General features: G+C 44.3%; 1 protein-coding gene across 6 annotated transcripts in view; it reads left to right on the top strand.

Annotated features, from left to right (window-relative positions):
* Window positions 1-22,222, top strand: part of MITF (melanocyte inducing transcription factor) — a 231,013-nt gene that overhangs the window by 104,500 nt on the left and 104,291 nt on the right. For 3 of the 6 annotated variants that reach the window (XM_084840420.1, XM_084840421.1, XM_084840419.1), the window contains exon 1: window positions 16,491-16,877. The exons of the other annotated variants lie outside the window; for them this stretch is intronic. In XM_084840420.1, the coding sequence (XP_084696546.1) occupies window positions 16,822-16,877 (56 nt within the window). In that variant the 5' untranslated portion in view covers window positions 16,491-16,821. Of the gene's footprint in view, window positions 1-16,490; window positions 16,878-22,222 lie in introns of those variants that run through there. 6 annotated transcript variants of the gene reach the window in all.

The raw sequence follows: 22,222 nt of genomic DNA, 5'->3' as shown, positions 1-22,222 counted from the left end.
AGCCATGTACTATACCTTGCCTCACCTCTTATAGCAGGGGGCCGTGGAGAATGCCCTCTGGAGTGAAATCTCTGGGCTGTGGTAGTACGTGAGAAAAGCTGAACTGGAAACTGAATCCTGGCAAGACAGAAGCCCTGTGGGTGAGTGGTTTCCAAGTCTAGGAGATAGGCTCATTGCCTATTCTAGATGGGGACCTTTGAAAGATCAGGTTTGTAGTCTGGGGGTACTCCTAGATCCACCACTGTTGTTGGAGGCCCAAGTGGCCATGGTGGCACAAAGTGCCTTTTACCAGCTTCAGCTGGTTTGCCCACTATGGCCTCTCCTGGACAGGGATAGCTTGGCCACAGTGGTACAAGCGCTAGTATCCTCAAGACTGGATTACTGCAATGTGCTCTATGTGGGGCTGCTCTTAAGGCTGCTTTGGAAGCTGGAGTTAGTGCAGAATGCAGCAGCTCAGCTTTTGTCAGGAGCTGCCCCCTTTCCACATGTAACTCCTTTGCTGAGGGAACTGCACTGGCTGCCTATTCACTACAGGGCCAGGTTTAAGGTTTTGCCACTATTGTATAAAGCCCTAAATAACTTGGGACCAGGATATTTGAGACAGCACCTTCTCCCTTATCAACCTGCCCAGTCACTGAGGTCGTCAGAGGGCCTGCTCTTGGTGGTTCCGGATGGATCTCTGGCCTGATTGGAGTCCACCCGGAATAAAGCCTTCAGTCTGGTGGCTCCTGTTCTTTGGGACTCCCTATCTCTGAAGGTCAGACAGGCATTAACATTGTGTTGTTTTTGGCACCTGCTGAAGACATCTTTATTGTAATAAGCCTCCCTTGATTGACCTGCCATGGTTTTTATTGGTATTCTGTTTTTAAAAACGCTTAATACGTTGTTTTATTTTTTATATGTTTTAATTTGGTTCGTTTATTCTTCTTTTATTGTTCACCGCTCTGGGATCTGTTTAGATATGGAGCGGTATGTAAATATTTGGCCTGTTTGTTTGGGTGCCTAGATAGAAAATTATCTTCAGAACTGAGGCTTAAATTATTAATTTAAATAATTTATTTATTTAGCAATTTCTAAATAACTTAGGAACAGTCACCCAAAATAAAATGAATGAATGAATGAAGGAATGTTTGATCATGTTCTCAGCTAATTGGAAACTCACATTTCTGAAAACTTTTTTCAATAAATACTCAGACTTTTCATTCCAGAACCGCCAACACTGTTAATAGACTTGTACTGCTCCACTTCCTGTTCTATATATAAATGGCAAAAATCACAGGTGTATTTTTTTCCCCAGTACAAGATGTTTAAAAAAAAGGCAGCATCAGCCAAAATACAATTTCTGTACAGCCATTACTAATGCTTTTGCAGAAAGCTGGATTCCCAAGGTATTTATAAACTAGAATAGGCACAAGGGGTGACATTGGAAGCATTTTCTTCTCTTGCTAATTCAGTTAAACTTGTTTGAATTTTGAGTCACATTTTGATTGTTTTGTATTTTTACTGTTAACTGCCTTGAGCACTATTTAGTGGACAGGTGGGATACGCATTTAACAAATGGGTAGCTGGGGAATGCTGGGAGTTGTAGGACCGTTTTCTGTCTAAACACACATAGGCTTGTTCCCTAATAATTAGGGATGTACGAAAATCACTTACCTTTCGCGGATTATGCTGATGGTGGGGGGGGAGGCGTTCTGTCCCTCCCCCCAGAATCCTGGCTGGGGGGGAGGCACTCCATTCCTCCCCCCCGAATCCTCCATGGCCGGCTGTGCTCCACGGCAGCTCCGTGGAGCAGCCGGCCAGGTCCAGCCAGGCCAGAGCCATCTGCAGCCGGATTTCCGGCCGCGGAGGGCTCTGGGTAAAAACAAAAAAACAACCCCCCCCGTGTACGCAAATGGCGGGGGCTACGGCCGCCGCCATTTGCGTTCCTTCTTTTTGGCCGTCTTAATCTACGTAAATATTTATGTAGACTATGACGGCGAAAATAAGGGGAACGCAAATAGCGTAGTGGACACTATTTGCGTTCCCTTTATTTTCGTCGTCTTACTCTACGTAATTATTTACGTAGAGTAAGACGGCCCAAAATAAGGAACGCAAATGGCAGTGGCCATAGCCGCCGCCATTTGCATACGATTTTTTTTTTTTTACCCAGTCGTTTTAGGCTATGTAAAAACTTACGTAGCCTATCACATCTGTGTAAAAAAACAACAACTGCAAATGGCGGCGGCAGCCGGTTTGAAGACCAGCTGCCACAGCCGCTGCTGCCCGGAAGATCCGCCCCAGGTAAGTCTCGTCCTGGGGGGATCCGCGGGGGGGCGGGGGGGTGGCAGGCCGTTCCGCCACAGATTTTGGGGGGCCGAATGCACTGGCATTCGGCCTCCCCAAGATCCGTGGCGGAATTCTCTGCCATCCCTAGCCCTAATACATAGGACTGGCTTCCAGCAAAAACTAGGAAATTGTACCATATTAGTTAACATTCTTTAAATACTGGGAAGTAATCTATGCTTGTCCTTAAGTACATATCAACTTATTTCACATCTAAGCAAAAAGAAAGAATTTGGCTATATTGCTAGAACATAAAAAACAAAGATAGCCATTTTGGTCCACGAGTTAAAAAAAAAAAAATCAAAATCCAAGAAAAAATAAATCCAAAATCTAGCTAGGCAATATCTTTATTAGGACCAAGCAAAATGCAATGAAAGATTGTGCAAACTTTTGAGTTCTCCAGAACTCTTCAGTAGGTGAGGCGATATAAGAGGCAGGGGATGGGGGAAGAAACAGAAAAGTTCAAAAATTAGGCCAGGCGTTGTGGCCATGAAATCTGCAGTATAGACTCAGTTTCAAAATGGTGGTTGCAGCCTGAATGAGTCACTGGTAGGTATTGCTGGTATCGGATAAGACCTGGCATTCTGGGACAAAGAAGTAATGGCTGACCCCTATTTCTGAAAACATAAAGGTCAGCTGCAACTCAGTTCCATCTCTTGCCCCATCTGAGTCACACAGGTCTCTGCATTGCTAGAATAGTACATTCTTCTTGTTTGGTGTTGTTGAATCTTCTGTAAAAGTACTGCTACTTATTTCTAGGATGTTTATAACCCCAAAATAAATAAATCACTACTTGTAAAAAGGGTAATGAACTGGCCTTGTCTATAAACCTCTGTTGTATGCTCATTCACATGCAGAAAGGCACACCATGTTAAGGTTCTACACATCACCCATAGCATGACTATGTATACCCATAAATTGGCAAAGAGTGTAAGTAGGACTTGCGAAAAAGTCTGTCCTCAGTTTCTAACAATAGTGCTCCTGTTCAGGGTTGCAGCCAGCCAGCCATGCCCTTCTCTGGGATACTATTCCATTTTCTCCATGAGCACTGGTTTTCCATTTTCTTTTGCCACTAACTCAGTGTTCTGTGGCTCCCAGTCGTCATTGGGATGGTTTTTGGCGGTGAGGGTTGATCCTTGTTTTTTTTAAGGTTTTTTGGGGGGGTATTTCTGCAAACCTCAGGGTTTCCCTAAGCTTGCTGATAGTTTCCTCTTGTTTTTAAGTGGCTTCAGTTTAAACGCTCTTTCTGTTGGCATACACCACCTTTATTCACTGTGAGAAGGAGCGCTCCGGAGAAAAATGTTCCCTCATTTATGAAGTGCACCAAAGTTGAAGTGATACGGGGTTTTCCGGTGTGACTGTTAGTATGAGCATATGAAAGTGTATTCATGACACTGTACAGTGGCACTTCAGTGTTGAAGGGTCTTTCAGCATTCCACATGGAAGTTAATCATATGGTAAAATTTGGTAAGCAACACATGTAAGGCATTTTCTTTTGGTCCTTGGACTAATTTAGCCTGTCTTGGTGATGCATTTATTTGTCAGTAAATTGTTGGTTGCTCAAAAATAGTTAATTGTTGTGCCTCTTTGCACAACAATTCAGGATATAGGCGATTCCTAAGGATTCAGGATATAGGCGATTCCTAAGAAGATTCAGGATTCAGGATATAGGCGATTCCTAAGAAGAAGAGTCACAGCAGTAAAGACCTGCTTCTTCTGGCTGTTGTCATTCTAATCACTTGATGTAGCGAGAGCACACAAAGCAATACTTCATGAATTCCAGATCCAGACCTTAGGTGATACGTGGGCTAATATAACGAGAAATTTCCCCCAGTATGTTGTGCCATGTAAGGCTTTAAAGATCAAAAACAGAATTGTGTGGGTCAAACTAAATGCTATTTTTAATACATAGAGTGTAGCTATGTCTGTTTTTTTCTTAATCAAAAGCAAGTGCATGAGGCCATGATCTGGATTGGACTTGCAGTACATGGAGTTGTTGTTGTTCAGTCGTTCAGTCGTGTCCGACTCTTCGTGACCCCATGGACCATAGCACGCCGGGCCTTCCTGTCTTCCGCTCTCTCCCGGAGTGTGCTGAAGTCCATATTCATTGCATCGGTGATGCTATCTAGCCATCTCATCCTCTGCCATCCCCTTCTCCTTTTGCCTTCGATCTTTCCCAGCATCAGGGTCTTTTCCAGGGAGTTTTCTCTTTGCATTAGGTGGCCAAAATATTTGAGCTTCAGCTTCAGTATCTGTCCTTCCAATGAGCAGTCAGGGCTGATTTCCTTTAGGATGGAGTCCAGGGGACTCGTAAGAGTCTTCTCCAGCACCACAGTTTGAAAGCATCAATTCTTCGGCGCTCAGTCTTCCTTATAGTCCAGGTCTCACAGCCATACATTACTACTGGGAAAACCATAGCTTTGATTAGACGGACCTTTGTCGGCAAGGTGATGTCTCTGCTTCTTACTATGCTGTCTAGGTTTGCCATAGCTTTCCTCCCAAGGAGCAAGCGTCTTTTAATTTCATGGCTACAGTCACCGTCTGCGGTGATCTTGGAGCCCAAGAAAGTAAAATCTGTCACTGGGGTTTAATCCTTCTCTCCTAGCTGTGACCCCGCCCCCCCGCTAAAGCTTACCCCACATGCAGCAGTTAGGAATAGTAAAAAGAAAAAAGGCTCAATTGGCACCAAATGCTTGTTGATTTTCCGTGCGGTGTCTTACACGCATTTAGAATCTTTAGAAGTGCTTTTTCTCCATCAAAAATTATCATCCCCCCACGCAATATTTCATCATTGAGGACCTCTAGACTTTTGCATGGCACATTTTTGAGAATCACCTCTTTTCGGTTATTTTGGTGCTACCCTCTTTTCTTTTCCTTTTTTTGTATTTTAACATCATTCTTGGCACTACTTATCAGGAATTTTCACATGATGATATGGAAGGTTTTTACACCACCACCAGAAGATGCCTCTAGGAGTGTCTGACGCAAGCATAGAGATCGCACAGTGGCTGGAGGCATTCCAGGGAGCATCCATTGCTGGCATGGAAACACTGCAAGTCATCTGGAATTTCCACAGGAGAAATAGTAGTACACGTCGCATTTCCATCATGGAGAGTCACCATGCAGAAGTGACCGGAGAGCAAGTAATCAAGCAGACTTGCACTTTAACATACAAAAGTATAACCTTTTTGGCTTTAGCATTTACCTCATGGAGCCAGAGATATCTCTAGCACTGTATAAACCGTATGCATGTTTCATTTTCCTTCATTTGATGGCGGTTTCAAGACCTTTTTACCTACTCACATACTCCAGTTGTTAGCCTTTGTTGTTCTTGCATAAATCTAACCCTGTGAATAGGACAAAAAAGACCCACAACACAAGCAAGATGCAGCAATGCTTCCGCTATACCCTTCTCCACAAAAGGTCAGATACGTAAGTTAAAGCTGTCCTCTTGGGCATTTACGTAGTCACTAACGCAGATGCGCCATGACTTTGGCAAAGGTACAGGAGCAATCTTTATATAAGGCGGGTGGGAAGAACAATTTCTCCAGTGTTTTAGCTACAAAAGGGCTTTTCATCTTTGCCATATGTGAATTGTTCCAATCATGCCTCTCTTTTTAAAAACAAATAAAAGAAAATCAAACAATCTGTGTAGACTGTTACACTCTGTCCCATTGGCAAGATAGGCAACTAGGATAAGGCTTGTTGAAATCCATTATTTTCTCTTTCAAACCCTTTTCGGATACCAAGTGAAGAAGAGTATTTAGTATTGAAAAATAGTTTGGCTGTAGTACCATTGATTTCTCAACCCACTAAACTACACGTTGGCACGACTGTGCTTCCGGCATGGATCCCATTGACTGAATGGTTCTTTGATTATTAGGGGGGAAAGAGAGGTGGTGGGAAGCAGCTGCTCAGCCTTGAGGACACTGTGGCACTTATTTGGACAATGCTTCGAGAAGGGTGGCTACATGCCCTACTTTAGAGAGGGCATTTCTCTCTTTGAAGGTGTCCTTTCCTTTAAGGGCTGTCCAGTCCAAGTTCGGTTTTAAAATAACCATAAGAAAGGAGAGGAGGGGCCTTGAAATTGCCCATGAACAGTTAGCACTTCGGCAGCAGACTGAGCAGGTGGGCACACAGGTCACCTGGTGACTGTCTTCCCCACCCTGGTGAGATGTCTACTATAATTTCAACAGAAATAGAAATTTTGTTTATGAATTTTCACCCGTACATATAAGCCAGCAGCGCATCGCCAAAAGGACGGAAATTTTATGCAGATCTATCTTCTGTCCTTTTGGTGATGGATTTCCTCTTTTTTGGTGATGCGTAATTGGACACCCTATTATAACCATAAATAACAAAATGGTGTGTCATACGTGCTGTGAATCAGGTAAGGTATGAAACTCTAGAGGTTAGATTGCAAAAAGTTAGATTGTCACACTGGCATCAGACTGTTACTCACTCCCCAGCCCCAGCCTTGCCTTAGCTTGAGAGCTATTACCAAGTGGTGGGTATTGCATTTCAAGGCTAGGAAGAGATTCCCAGCTATTAAAATTATTTTCTTACATCCTAGCCTACTCATTTACAGTAATTACGACAGCCAAACTTGCAACACCATAATTCCTTAAAAAAACAAAAACCCAAATAGGCAAAATAGATGATTTTGCCAAACCTGCTTATTCCCAATGTTTGCTGGTCCAATGTGATTAGATATTCTCTCATTTCATATGAATCAAGAGTACTGTCAGGAGCGCCCTAGCTGCCTCTTGCAGTCCCTACCAATGGCTAGGGATGGCAGAGAATTCCGCCACGGATTCCAGTGAGGCTGGATTCTAAAGAATCACCTCTCTTTAGATATGATAAAGAATAATTTCTAAAGAATCCGGCCCCTTGGAATCCGTGGCGGAACGGCCTCCTGCCCTCCCCCCCCCACGGAATCCCCCTGGGACGGCACTTACCTGGGGTGGATTCGGCGGCGGCGGCAGCTGTGGCTGCTGGTCTCCTGGCTGGCTGCGGCCGGGCTGCCGCCGCCGCCATTGCCATCCTGGCTTGCAGCCGTGATAGGGTACGTAAGAATTTACATAGCCTATCACGGCTGGGTTAAAAAAAAAATAAACAGCATACGCAAATGGCAGCGGCTATGGTGGCCTCCATTTGCGTCCCCTATTTTTGGCTGATTTATCTTACGTAAATATTTTCGTAAATATTTACGTAAGATAAATCGGCCAAAAATAGGGGACGCAAATGGAGGCCACCATAGCCGCTGCCATTTGCGTATGCTGTTTATTTTTTTTTTAACCCAGCCGTGATAGGCTATGTAAATTCTTACGTACCCTATCACGGCTGCAAGCCAGGATGGCAATGGCGGCGGCGGCAGCCCGGCCACGGCCGGCCAGGAGACCTGCCGCCGCTGGAGCCAACACCGCTGGCAGATCCGCCGCCTGTCGAGGATTCCGGGGGGGGAGGACTGGATCGCCTTCCCCCCATCGAGGATTCAGGTGGGAGGGACGGAGCGCCTCCCCCCCGCGAAAGATTCCGCGAAAAGGTAAGTGACTTTCTTACATCCCTACCAATAGCCAACTCAGGACACAGACGATGAGGAATTCTTTCCAAGACTTTATTCCTTTATTCCTTTATGACTCTTTCAGAATACTAGTCACTAGCGCCAAAGCAAGGAACAGCACTGGGGAAAGATAGCTGAGTAGCCTAAGCTCCAGGTAAGGCAGTTGGTCCCCGTTTGAAGGAGAATCCCGGGAAGACCCTGAACTTATGGGCTAGGGAGAGATTCTCCCTCTTCCCCTTGTGTCCTCGGGACGCGACCGTTGTTTGCACGCCAAACGATCGCTACGCCTCCTTTCCGCACCCTCCATCTGTCGTTGCTCCCTGCGTCTGCGCTGAGCATCCAGCAAGCCCCCCTCCAGCGCTCTCTCACTGCCAGGGTCACTATCTATCCCAGGAATGCTGGCTGGAGGAATCTCTGCCAGCTGCTGTGCTTGTGAGAGATGAGCGAGCTCCTCTCCCACGGATTGCTGTTCCTCCACAGAATCAGAACGGCTCTGGGGCTCTAGGGATGTCAGAGAATTTCGCCACGAATCTTGGGGAGGCCGAATGCCAGCTCATTCAGCCCCCCAAAATCGGCGAAATGGTCTGCCCCCCCCGCCCCCCCGGGACGGGACTTACCTTGGGCGAATCCTCCTGGCGGCGGCGGCTCCGGCGGTGGTTTGGCGGCGGTTCAGCGGTGGCGGCTGCGGCGGCCGGTCTTCCGGTCTTTTACCATTTCCAGTAAAAAAACAGAACAAAACAAAACAACGTGATAGGCTATGTAAAGATTTACGTAGCCTATCACGGCTAGATTTTTTAAAAAAATACTGTGATAGGCTACGTAAATCTTTACGTAGCCTATCACGGCTGAGTAAAACAAAAAAACAAAAACCGTGCGTACGCAAATGGCGGCGCCCATTGCGTACGCGCAGTTTTTTTTTTTACTCAGCTGTGATAGGCTACGTAAACATTTACGTAGCCTATCACGGCTGACTGCCGCGATGCAAATGGCGGCGGCTATGGCCGCCGCCATTTGTGCACCCGGCCAGCCAGGATTCGGGGGGGGAGGGACGGAGCGCCTCCCCTCCCGGCCAGAATTTTGGGGGGAGGGATGGAGCGCCTCCCCCCCACCGCGAATCAATTTCGTGAGAAGGTAAGTCACTTTCGTACATCCCTAGGCTCTATTGGCTCAGTTTCTACCCTGACAAGTACTTTATTTTCACTTTATAATTGTTGGAGCATGTATTGTAGCAGCCTCTGATAGACTGATGCCAACTTTCTTATGGCTTTGTCTCCTAACAAAACAGCAAGGAATAGAACTTTCTCATTGGAAATGCTATGAATGAAAAACAAAACAAAAACAAAATGGCAGCACATTAAGAAGCATTTACTCATTTAGTTGTCCCTTTCATTTGATTAGAGGAGGAAAACTTTGCTAGGGGGAAGAGCGGACTGTGTTAATTGGAATGACCAGTGGCACTTCAGAGACTAGAAGCCAAAACAGATGTGACCTGGTGTATGCCATTTCTGAAACAGGGGAAGAATCTGATTTGGAGATAGAAGAATCTGATTTAGGGTCTACTCAAGTTTTGGATTGTCAGGGTGCTGAGCATTCATCTTTACCTGGGAAAAAGAATCTGACTTTCCCCAGTGTGAGGTACATTCCTTGATAAGATGCCAGGAGGCAGACTCAGCTGAAGAGGGGGAATAGCCACGGCGGCATCCCAGGCAATGCCATTGTCATGGATGCTAAGCCCTCCCGCTGAGTAATGAGGTAGCAGAGACTCACTGTGTAATCTACAAACTCTTTATTCCGTTTATAGCACTTTGTCACCTCTTAAGCAACTATACAAGCTTAGAGCTATTTTCTAGGCTTAATTTGCAAAGTATATCTTTTGGAAAGAGAGCTTTCGACTCTGGACAAGTTTCCCGCCATGCTCGGCTGGCTTTTTCTGAGCTCCTGCCTTCAGGGAGGATCCTGCCTCCCACCTGCTCCTCTCAACTCGGCCCACTTAACTCCTTGGCAGGTTCTGGCATCTGCCCGTCCTGAAGCTCCCTCCCCCTCTGACAGAGATTGGGCTCCCACAGGGAGGGGGGAAGAGGGTCCCTGAGCCTGGCTCCCCTCCTCATAAGCCCCTGGGAAGCTCCCGAGGAGTCTTGGGGAATTTCCTCTCTCATACCCTGTCTCTGCTGGGCTTTTAACTCTGTCTCCGAATCTAAATCAGAGTCCAAAACCGAAATAGAAGGCCTGAGCTCAGTCTTGACAGCCAGTGGCTGAAAAGGAGAGAAGAAAAACAACCAGTCGGGTGGATTTCCCACCTCCAGGCTAAGTTTCCCACAGGACTGGATTAACAAGTGAGGAACTCTAGTCGCCCTGCCCCCACATAAAAGCTGGCACACAGGCAAAGGACATTATGGCTACAATGTTGCTGATTCTGGACATTCCCTTGCTGAGACTAATCTTGAACCCTGAACTGTTGCATGCCTTGAATCCTGTGCCTTCGGACCCTGTTTTGGATTATACCACTGGATTTAAAAACCCCATCTCTAGCTCCTGTTTAGATTATCTGAGTTTATTTGAACTTGGGCTCACTAAGGACTCTGATCCGTGGACTCTGGTGAGCTGCCTGGGTTTTGTATTCTGCTGTAATAAATGAGTTTGTTGTTTAACATGTGTTTGGTTGCTGATGTTGTGAGGAAGCCTGGTTTGACACCTGGGAAAGCCCAAATTGTCCCAAAGCTGCTATTAGCCCCACTGGGGGTAAAATGCTGCTCACCCTACAGATAAACATGTCTTGCCTCCCATCCCCCCCCCCCCCCCCACACACACACACACAATAGAGCTGATACCAGCATTGGAAAGACAATTTCAACTGGGAGGGATAATGGCAAAGTCAGAATGGGTTAACATTTTTTTCTCCTATTGCCACATGTCTTATCAAAACTGGATACCCCAATGCAGTTGAATTAATTAAAAAGTCATGTGATTGGATCAAATATTTCCTATGTTATCAAGTTGTATATAAGTAGTTTCAAAAAAACAAACAAATAAATACTTTGTATTTAGCCTTAAGGCTGCAATCCTGTAAAGAACAGTGGAACCTATTTCTGAGTAAACCTGAATAGCTCCAGCTGCAACTGATTTATTGTGAATGTTCATATTGTGTAGCCTGCTTTATTTAGATGCATGCACAGCACTGGGCTGTGTGCGTGTGTGTGTGTGTATATGTACACACACAGAGGAGGAAATTCCACAGGAGATTAAAAACAAAATTTTCTTAAAAGCTAAAGAGAAGAGGAAACCAAGGATGTGTTCTGATAGCTATAATTATAAACACATAAGCATCATACAATGAATATGAGATAATTGCTATGAAACCCAATGGATGCTAATTGTTTTTAAAAGTGAAGGGAACCACTCACACTGGAGCTGTTCACATGACATGACAGCCTAACATGGGTTATTTAACTCACAGTGAGACTGAGGTGTGTGCAGCCGCCATTTTATTTTATTTTATTTTATTTTATGTATGTATTTATTTCTATACCGCCCGATAGCTGAAGCTCTCTGGGTGGTTCCCAAAAATTAAAACCACAAAGTGCAGCATAAAACAATATAAAATATGAAAATATGAATAGGTGACCCCCACTCGGCGGTTGTTGGGTCATGTGAACCCAGTGAGAGTGGGTCATGCGAGGATTAAACAATCCATGGGTTGTTTTAGAGTTATGGGAGGGTTGTTTAACCCTTGTGTAACTCATGCTCACCAGGTTCACATGACATGACAACCGCTGTGTGAACCTGGGAGTTGCATATTCAACTTGGCGCCAACAGGTGCGGTGACCCGTCATAGGTTAAATAGTCCATGACGAACTTCAGCGTGTCATCCAAACCCGGTCAGTGATTGATACAAACTGTACAATAAAGGGTCAAATTTGATAATTCTTCAGCTTCTCAGTCAACTGCCCTTTTATCTTGTGTGTGTGATAGGGTGGCCAGTTGTGAATTGCCAGAAAAGAGGACATGCATCGCCAAAAAAAGACAGCAAAAGAGACACTGATTTGCATTAACTGTGTATAGGTTAATTTATATGTATAGATGCAAATTTAGAAATACTTATTACAGTTTAAATAGAAATATAGTACATCCCACCATAGTGTGGAAGGCTGTGACCAGGTGAGCTGTGTGCCTGCCCAATCTGCTGTCCAGGTGCTGCTGATGGGCAACTCCAAGGCCCAGTTCTCCCTTCTGATGGTTCTTTATCTTTACAGCCCTTCAAATAGAGGATGCTGTAAAGATAGAGGACTGTCCTCTGGCAGCCCTTCAAATGGAGGACTGTCCTCTGTAAAAGAAGACATGTGGTCACAATTAAAAAGTTGCTAGTATTAGATGGTTCAGGCAGATCTTTCATACTGAGGGCCAATTAGACACAGCAGCTGGAGATATGTGACAGGAGCTCCCAGCTTTATTTTTTTTTTTAATTAAAGGAGCTGTGGTGGACAAATCTAGAGTGGGACCATTGTGTTAAGAGAGAGGGCTTTCACCTTTCCCCACGACGTTTGCCCAATGAAAAAGCCCACAGGGCTCAATGTAATTTTTTTTTGCGGTGGGCAATATAAACTTATAACCCAATCCCCTCCACTGCACAAGGGAAGTCTCTCAGTAACACCCCCTCCAGTGTGGCAGGAAGGCTGCCAAACGGCCTCTAGGAGCCGCTACACTTGTCACGCTAAGCACCCAGGAGAATGGGAGGGCGGCAATGCGTGGGTGATAACACCATTCAGAGCCCAGTGCTGGCGGAAGGTCACTTCTTAGGCAGCAGCACCCGAGGGGTCACGGTACCAGCAGTGTGTGGCTGCATTTAGGGCTTTGGAGAGCCTCCTATGGGCCGTCAGTTAAACAGCCCCAGTTTAAAGCATTGGTTTGCTGGCCTTTTTCCTTGTGAAATTGTGATTTATCTCCCCAAAGTCCATTTCTCGTGCAAGTTTACCCTCGATAGATAAAATAGCTGGGTGGCTTTTGCCAATTTTGTCGTTCCACTGTAGCAAGGCACTAACATTTCCTGAACTGTAGAGACAACACTGTACTGATACTCTTCAGGCTGCTTCAGTCTTCCACGTTCCACCCTTTAGATGTTTTCATTATGTTCTTCCTTGTACTGGATGTTTAGTCTTATTGCAAACATGGCTTTTTATCAGCACTCCCTCGCTCACAATCTTAAAAAAGTCATGTTTTGAAGTACTTTGAAAAAGCTTACAAGGTAACTTAAGGTGGTGATATGCAAACAACTCTGGAATAGAAGCCTCAGTCATATCAATGTGGCTTGTGCTGTTTCCTGCTCTGAGAATACAAATTGAAATGCACATTTCTAAAATGAAAGGGACATTTTAAAGAAGTGTAACACTAGGTGATTATACAAAGTAACACACAAGCTACTTGTAGAATTGAACTGATCTAAACTCTTTGAAGAACAGCCGGAAAACCAGTGTAACATGATTAGGGGATCGAGCCCCTGCTTTGCACAAAGTCCTAGGTTCGATCCCTGGCATTTCCAGGTAGAGCTGGAAAAACTCCTGCCTGAAACCCCGGAGACCTGTTGTGAGTTGGTGGGTCGGTTCACATGATTGGCACAGGTCACCACGATATATTGAAGCCACAGTGGGTTACAGTGTGTGCTGACGACCGTTGTGAATATTCAAGCTGCAGCCGGTGATTGCTGCGGCTTATAGTGTTGTGTGACTGGTGTAGGGTGGGTTGTTGCCCACAACCCCCGAACAGTTTGTTAACCATGGTAACAACCCATCCTTACTGGGTTTGCATGTCATGATAAGCAAAGCCCGGCCACTGCAGCTTGAATATCACAGTGGCCGCTGGCATGTGCTACAACCCATCATAGCTTAAGCGGAGATCATGAGAACCAGGCCAGTGTCAACAATACTGGGCTTAGATGGACCAATGGTCCGACTGTATAAGGCAGCTTCCTATGTACCTATGGTTAGTCTCCCTTTAACATCCCTGTTGTGAGGGAGATGCAGGGCTGTAGCTGCGCCTGTAATGCTGGTTCATCCCACCTATGAACTTTGGAAGAACACATTTTTAAACCTGTGACACAACACCTTCTGGTTGTGTGGACTTCTTTTTAGAATGGGAAAAGTTCTGTTTGTTTCTTAAGGGCAGATGGTTTTCTCCCATCTCAAGTGGTAGTGCTCAAAACTCCGCCCACCTCTACCCAGCCAAGATTCCTCCTAGATCATGGTGGATTCTTTTGACACATCTTTCACCATTAATTATGCTTACATGATTGTGCCATAACTCTCTTTCAGCTAAGACCGAGGATGGCAGAGTGCTTAAGGGTGCAATCCTATCAGGGTAGGCAGCCGCCTCTGAACTCTGAGACGACCGGCAGGGCTGGAGAAGTGTGGAGGGGATTGTCCCCTCTGTGCTTCAGCCGACCTGCATTTGCGGCTAGACAGCCGATTTCAGCTGTCTAGCTACGAGAAGTTGGAACGAGGGAAGCGGCAGCCGGACGACATGTTGGATGTGTCATACTGGCGTTTCTGGCCTTCCCCGCCCCAGAACGCCCCATTTTCACTGCTCTGCCCTTCTCTTCTGAGCGTGGAGTGCGGGGCCTTTCTGTGCCACCTAAGAGGCAGTGCGGGAGGGGGGAAGGTCGGTTCTCAGGGAACCAACCTCGGAGTGTGGGCTCCAAAGTTCATTCCCAGAAACTGACCTATCCTATGGCTGTCTAGCCGCTGACTAGCGGCCATAGGATTGCTCCCTAAATGGGATAAATGACATTTAGATCCTCTGGAGCCAGACTGGTCAGCAGTTGGATCCCCCCCCCACCCCCAATCATGATAGGATTGATGCCAGTACATTAAATGCCAGAGACATTTTTGACTTGGCAACAGGGTTGAGACAAGTTTCTGTTTGGTTTTAATTCAGTGATTCCACATTCAGTTCTTTGAAGTCCCACCTCGAAATGTGGCAGCCCCGTTGTTGTTGTTGTTGTTGTTGTTGTTGTTGTTGTTGTTGTTATATTTATTTATAACCCGCCTTTTCCCCAATACTGGGAAATTTAAGTTCAAGGCAGCTTTAGAACATTAAAAAGTTTTACAGTTAAAACATATAAATAGAAATATGCAAAAGTTAAAAATATAATTAAATCATCAATAATATTAAAATTGTATAAAATATCAAAATTTTAAAAGACAGCAACAGTATAGACAATAGCATCAATCCATCATATTCTCACAGGTCCAGACTATCTATCCCTAAAGGCCTGCCGGAACAAAAAAGTTTTTGCCTGCCTGCGGAAACATACCAAGGAGGGTGCCACTCTTGCCTCCCTGGGAAGGGAGTTCCAGAACCTCGGGGCAGCCCCCATCTAGCGAAGAAGGTTGGGTACATCTCTGGCCCACAGAAGTACAAGGACAGACTTTCCCCTCTCTATCAAAGTGTGGACTAGTGATTCAAATCCATGTTAATGATTGCAAGAACACACAAGATTCATTAATCCAAAATATATGGTATTGATCAATATGGTGTTAGAACTCCCATAAAAATAAATGCTGTGAAATCCACAAAATGGTGATTAAGGTAGGGATGTATGAAACACCTACCTGCTTTCGTCCAGGGACATCTGCGGTGTGGGGGAGGTGCTCCGTCCCTCCCCCTGAAATCCTCCCCTGCCAGCTCCACTATGAAATCCTCCCTGGCCAGCTCTGAGGCCGCTCTGGCTACATATATTTACGTAGCCTATCACGGCAAAAGACAAGGATGCAAATGGCATAGTGGCCACCATTTGCATTCCTGCCTATTGCCGTGATAGGCTGCGTAAGTATTTACGTAGCCTATCACGGCCTCTGCAGGGACGCAAATGGCATCCCTGCGTTAGCTGTGATAGGCTACGTAAATACTTACGTAGCCTATCATGGCCATTCGTGGGAAGACGAATGGTGGCTGCAGACGCGGCAGCCATTCGCAGAGCATCGGGCAGCTGCAAACAGGTAGGCTCTGTTCCGGGCCCATTTCAGGGAGCGGCAGGGGGGGTTGCTTTGTTCTGCCACGGATTCTGGGGGGCCAAATGCACTGGAATTTGGCTTCCCTGGAATCCGTGGCGGAATTCTCCAACATCCCTAGATTAAGGTGGCAATCCTATTCATGTTTAGACAGGAAAAAGTCCTGTATAGGACTTTTTTCTGTCTAAACATGCATAGGATTGCGCCCTAAGTCATGTTTAATGCTGAACTGAGTCATGTTGCAATGTTGGGTTACTATAAATTAAGCTGGGGTCTTAAGCACTATTAAGAACGAAACTTGATTGTTACTAAAAAATAAACAGCAGCAGATATCCATTTGGCCATGTATACATCCAAAACAGGCATGAATGCAGCACAATAAACATCTCTCTGCACCTATGTTGGTAAAATATGTGAAGAAGATGTGCCTTAGGAAGTCCGTGTTGTGTAAACATAGATGTGTGTTTTTCTTCCTTCCTTTTCTGTGTGTGCTTCCAGAAGCACAGTCCTAAATCTCTTTCGTGCTCTATTGTATGTGTTCACCCACACTGCTAGGAATCATGATAGCAAAATATCTTATGAGCGGTAGCTAAGGAGATAGAAATAAACAGTTGGATTTGTGTTTCGTCTTCAGAAGCAACGTTCTGTTAAATGCCTTCTCATCTCTACTATTCCTCCCTCCTCTTCCCCCCTCCCCAGGGTAAAATGAAGTGCTTTCTTTCTCTCTCATACTCAGGTAGGTGCTGGATTAAACAGGTCTGCTAATGCAGAGACACCAGGGCACCATTTGAGCACTGAGCTGTGCTTGGATTGGAGTTGCCAAGGCCTTTATCAAGAGCCACCCCTAGTGACACATCCAGTGCCAAGACTTGGTTTGACTTTGACTCTTCTCCAAGGGCTTTGCAGAGCACCTTATACAGGAAGGGGGGAAAGATGGAAGCTCTTAGAATTCCGATGTTCCTACCTTGTTCCTTTGAAAGCCGCTATCTGTAAGTGACACTTCATTTGGGGGGGGGGGAAGAGCCCACTGTTTGAACACACTGATGATTTTTTAAAACAACAACAACAGCGTGGTGAGTGATTAAACATACTGTGCTGCTTTAGCTTCTCACTATCTGGAAGGTACAGCAGCAGTATCTGCCAGGCTATGATAAAGATGATAACTTAAATGTGGAAAACAGATAAGTGGCGTATCTCTTTAGTGGCTTTTTGGTTGTTGTTACAGTAACAAGGATTTACGGGTGAGACAAAATGCTGCATTTGGGGTTAAACATGTTGTGGACTTTTGGACGACAAGCACAGTTTCTTTAAAGAGATAGCACGCGCGCACACACATTTTTCATTAGTGTTCAAATAATGATGTGTTTTCTGGTTGTGCAGACTACAAAATAATATGGTTTTATCCTTAATTTGAGATATTTTTTAGCAATTAGTCTTTGTATTATTTATTTCAGTACTCAGCATTAGCTCATTGCATTTAACATAACTGTTACTACGAATCTAACAGAAAAAGCAATGACATATTTCATTATGAGGTTTGGAATGGGGGAGCTCCACACACTTAGGCCCTGATCCAAAGGGCTGAGTTGTAGATTCAGGGTTGCCTCTGAGTCACGCACTAGGGCAAGGTAGAGGAAAATTTTAGGGTGGTCTCCACTGCAGTATAAGGAACTACTAAGAAGGACTAAAGAGCAGGAAATCAGCAAAGTTGTGATAGTGGTGGGGTACTGTAGACGTCATTACTTAGACATTGCTTACTGCTGATTAGGAAAGTGACTTTCCCCCAGGCCTTTGCTGGCCTGACTACTAGGAATTTGTAATATTCTTTGGGGGGTCTTTTTCAGGGCTTGCCTGTTGCATCTCTGCTTTACAGCTTGGTAAAAGATTTTCCAACCAGTCCTGAAAGTTGTGTCCCTGCAAGTGAGTTAAGCATTCAAGCAAATCAACTTGCAGCATTTTATTGAATGGCAATTCACTCAAAAAACAACAACAAAAAACCCAACAACTCACCTCTTGAGCTTAATAATTATTTAGTGAATGTTCTTGGGTCATGAGAGAGGCTCTCATTAGATTAGCAAAAGCATTGTTGCTCAGTAGCTTGTGAAGGTGTGTTTAAGACTAGACGCGGGGACGAATGGAAAAATACTAAACGGGGTACAGTTGTTTAGCAGATTCTAGATTAAAAAAAAAAAAGCTTGAAGTGTGTATGATATTGATGACTATGGGAACATTTTCTTGATGCTGTGTGTATGTCCCTGTGCATGCATACACACATGTGAAGTCTCCTACAAAAATTATTTAGAACATCCTAAGACACCCTTTCCCAACCTAGAACCAATTACATAAGCCCGTCCAGTCACATGATGCATTTCTTCCTCCTATTCGGAAATAACCGGGCCTCTAAAGGAACCTATTTTTAGTTTTTCCAAATCTTATGAACCAACAGAATTCCCTGCTCCACCTCAACTTAGCTACAGTTGTCACCGTAACTGGTGTGGAAATGCATTTTCCTAATAACAGTATATTGTTCCCTGTTGTAATGCAAAGTATTTTGGGGTGGCGTGGTCTTGAGTGGCCCATTAAGCTTTACAAAAGGTCTGCTCCTGCTGGAGGTAAAAACTACTAGGATGGGTTTGCTAATATGGATCAACACAGCTGACTGACGTTTTGGACTCTCCTTGGGGGTGTGGCTATGGGGAAGGTCACGATGAGTGCCTGCACATCAAGATTTACCACTACACCAGCCTCATGTTGTTCTTCAGCCCATGCAATGCAATGTGCTTAGTGTCACCCTTCAACCTTTCAGAGCCCAAGAGGTAGTGGAGCAAGACTTGAATTAATCCAATGAAATCTGCAGGACATACCTTACCATAGGTTTAAATGTATGCATTCTAGCAATGTGTTACAGTACTAAATATTGTACCTATGTGAAAATCCCCTAGACATCACCTGGCTCATGTCTTCAAAGAACTCATTGTGTGGCCTTAGGCAGTTTCTTTGCTCTCAATACCAGAACCCAGTCTCTCAAATTGGCCGCTTTTTAAATATGCATATAAAAGTTACTCGCCCATATACTTGTTTTGAGACATGAAAGAAAAAAAAAGTGACCAGGCAAGTGGCTATTTACATATGGAGATATTCTGAGCTTTTCCCAATGTTTTTTGGGGAACGGGCATTGTGAACATGCTAAATGTTAAAAACCTAATAAAAATTAATAGTACCATCCCCTTGAATTAGTTGATGAAGCCTGCAGTTTAGTTCTGTATCTAGGATGGCCATGTGTCATATTATACAGAGAGCAGTCCTCTATTTGAAGGGCTGTCCAGTCCAAGCCCAATTTAAAGATAAATATCCATATTAAGGAGGGAGGAGCCTTGAAGTTGCCCATCAACTTTTAGCACCTCGTCAGCAGTCTGAGCAGGCACAGGGGACACAGTTTTTCCTGCTTTGGTGAGATATGCTGTATCTCAAATTAAATTGTAGTGGCTATTCTAACAATCTTTATTCAAATCTGTCTTTTGTCTTCTTCTTTTTTGGTGATGCATTTTCTCCTTTTTTGGGCAATGTGTAACTGGCCACCCTCTGTCTGTCCTCTGAAGTAGAAATACCCAACCATCCTTTGCCATTTCGCAAACCATTTTTGGAACTTGGGGAAGCTTGCACAGCAGCTTGAATCTGGAATGGGTGCCAGCTCCTGTTCCCTCTTCCCCAAAACCTGTGTGGCTCTCTGGACCTGACTAAAGAGCCATGTTTGTCTTTAGCTGAGTGGAAATAACAGTTGAATTCCCTTGTGAGGAAGTATTGCTGTCTCACTAGGGACATGTGGACTAGATTTATTTAAGTTATTTAAAAAAAAACCTGCCAGTTTAAAGGACCAGAGTTAAGGCTATCTCATGTTAGTCCAAACTCACCAAAGCCAGGAAATCAGAACCTAAGGCTGATGCCTTAACTGACATACCCTGGGATCAGTGATGATGTACAATGTCACAAATTCTGCTTGCTTACAACTGACGCACCGGCGGGCACCCACACTTTTCCTTGGTCTTTCAGGCCCAAACCAAGATGGGGAGGATGGAGTGCCTGAGATCAGCAAATATGATCTGGACCTACATTGTCCTGGTCCTGTATTGCCTTATGAAGCATCTGAGCCTTACTGTATTGCATCAGCCTTGGCTTCCAATTTCCTGGCTTGGAGTCTGGCCCAACATGAGATACCTTTAACTCTGGTCTTTTAAACCAGCAGGGTTTTTAATCATGGATTTTCTTTGGTTTTTGGAAAGGAATATTTAGATTTGCTACTTGGTACTCTGTGAACCACTGTACCTCACAGACTGTAAGGCAGCGCAACTGTGGCAGCTACAATTAAAGGGGCACAGAAGCAGCATAAAGTCAGAAGACAGTCAGAAGACTCAAAATGCTAAGGCTTATAAGTTGAGCTAATAAGCTGAAACATGGCATCTATGATCTACACAATTAGGTCTACAATTGTGCCAAATCTCAATAAAAAAATTACCACAGGTACAACAAGTTAAAAAGTGCTGACAATTGACACATTTCTATTGTTTTACTCCCATTTTAAAATAAGCATATCATAGATTTATTTCAAATTTTAGTGAAAACTACTAATATACTTCATTCAGGTGTGATGAAGACGTCAATTCTTCATTGGTTTAGTGAAGTTCTGAGCAGCAGTTTAAAAGTTATTAAAGTTTTCCTCCCCAAACCAGAAACAAATAGGCACAGGTCAACTCCCAAACTTAAGTAGGCATGGATCAAATCACACAAGGATTCCTCTAACAATTCAGTAAGGCTCAGGTGATGCATAAAGTAATACAGGGCCATGTGGGACATCTTTACTGGTCCCAGGTATTCCATCCATTTGGATTTGGGCCTGAAAGACCAAGGAAAGGTGCAGGCGCATGGAGGGCAAGGTGTAAGTAAGCACAATGTGTGACTTTAGACAACATGATTACTGATCACATGATTATTGATCACAGGGCAGATCTATTAAGGCAGCAGTGTTGGACGTCTTTCAGCCCAGGGTCCAAATTCAATTTTTGAAAAATTATTGGAGGCTACATTTGAGTGGTTGGTGGAGATGAAAGCAAAAGGTGATGGGATCAAAGGCAAAAGGGGCTGGGCCAAGAACATAAAGAGTACTAGCAAATTTTAGTTTAAATCTCATACTGCTGCTGCTAAGTATGCTTTCAGAAAGGCATTTCAACCTTTTAGAATGGAGTGGGGGGTAGGAGAACGTGCAAAAGGTGGAAAACCACCAAATGAGCAGAGGTTGGGAAAAGGGATTGGGGGCCTCTGGCGAACACTGGAAAGCCAGATTGTGACCCAAGGCAGGCCAGATTTTTTCCCATGGGCCTGAGGTTCAACACCCCTGTGTTAAGGCCTCAGCCTCAGCTTCCAGTGCGCTTTGTGGAACTATACCAACATGAGATAGCCTTAAGTTTTAAACTGGCATATTTTGTAATAAATAAATAATGTATTTATCAGACTGGCTTTTAGGGCAAGGCCCCCACAAGGGATGCTTTGACTTAGATTCCTGCATTGAGCAGGGGGTTGGATTCGATGGTCTTATAGGCCCCTTCCAACCCTACTATTCTATGATTCTGTAAGGCAGCTCACATAAAATAAAAACATAAACTGCAATTACATTCCACTAAAAAATACAAGGTTTTAAAACAACAGCTTAAAATATAAATCACAGACCAGCACTCATTTAAAACTAAATTTATTTATTTAGTTTATTTATTACATTTCTATACCGCCCAATAGGTGAAGCTCTCTAGGTGGTTCACAAATTAAATTAAACCAATGAAGACAACTTAAAATGAGCTGCACTAAAAATACCTGGTTTAAAGCTGTTTTGGGGCACAATAAACCATAGTTCTGAGTTCGAACATAATGTCAAGCTATCCATGCCTTTTTTGCCTACCTGTTCATGCAAGCAAAACCGGCATGCAGCTTGCACAGCTTTGTCATTTAATAAGCATGTGAATGTGGCCTTAGGCTTAGTCTTTTCCAATTTGTTAGAATTTTAGAATTTCTAGAAAAGATAAAATAAAAATAAAGACAAAGTTTTTACAAAAAAATCACTGGCAGATGCCCCAGCACAAACTCTTAGGTTTGGGGTTCTATATGCAAACTGTTGAGACGTTCCAGAGCATCTGGGTTATTCTATCAGGACTTTTTTTGTAACGGCCACTTGAGCCTATACTCTGTGGGAAGTTGGCAGTGTGTGTCATTATCAGTCAGAATATGAAAATAGTTTTACCAAGTTTGTTGTTATGTCGTTGGCAGAAAAGGGCAAAGTTGGATGCCA

The sequence above is a fragment of the Heloderma suspectum genome, chromosome 2 (genome assembly GCF_057233095.1).
Source record: "Heloderma suspectum isolate Gila_16-S chromosome 2, 16-S_ref, whole genome shotgun sequence".
In the NCBI taxonomy this organism is placed as follows: domain Eukaryota; kingdom Metazoa; phylum Chordata; class Lepidosauria; order Squamata; family Helodermatidae; genus Heloderma; species Heloderma suspectum.
The sequence above is the reverse complement of the archived record's forward strand: the minus strand, read 5'-3'. Positions and strand labels throughout refer to the sequence as shown.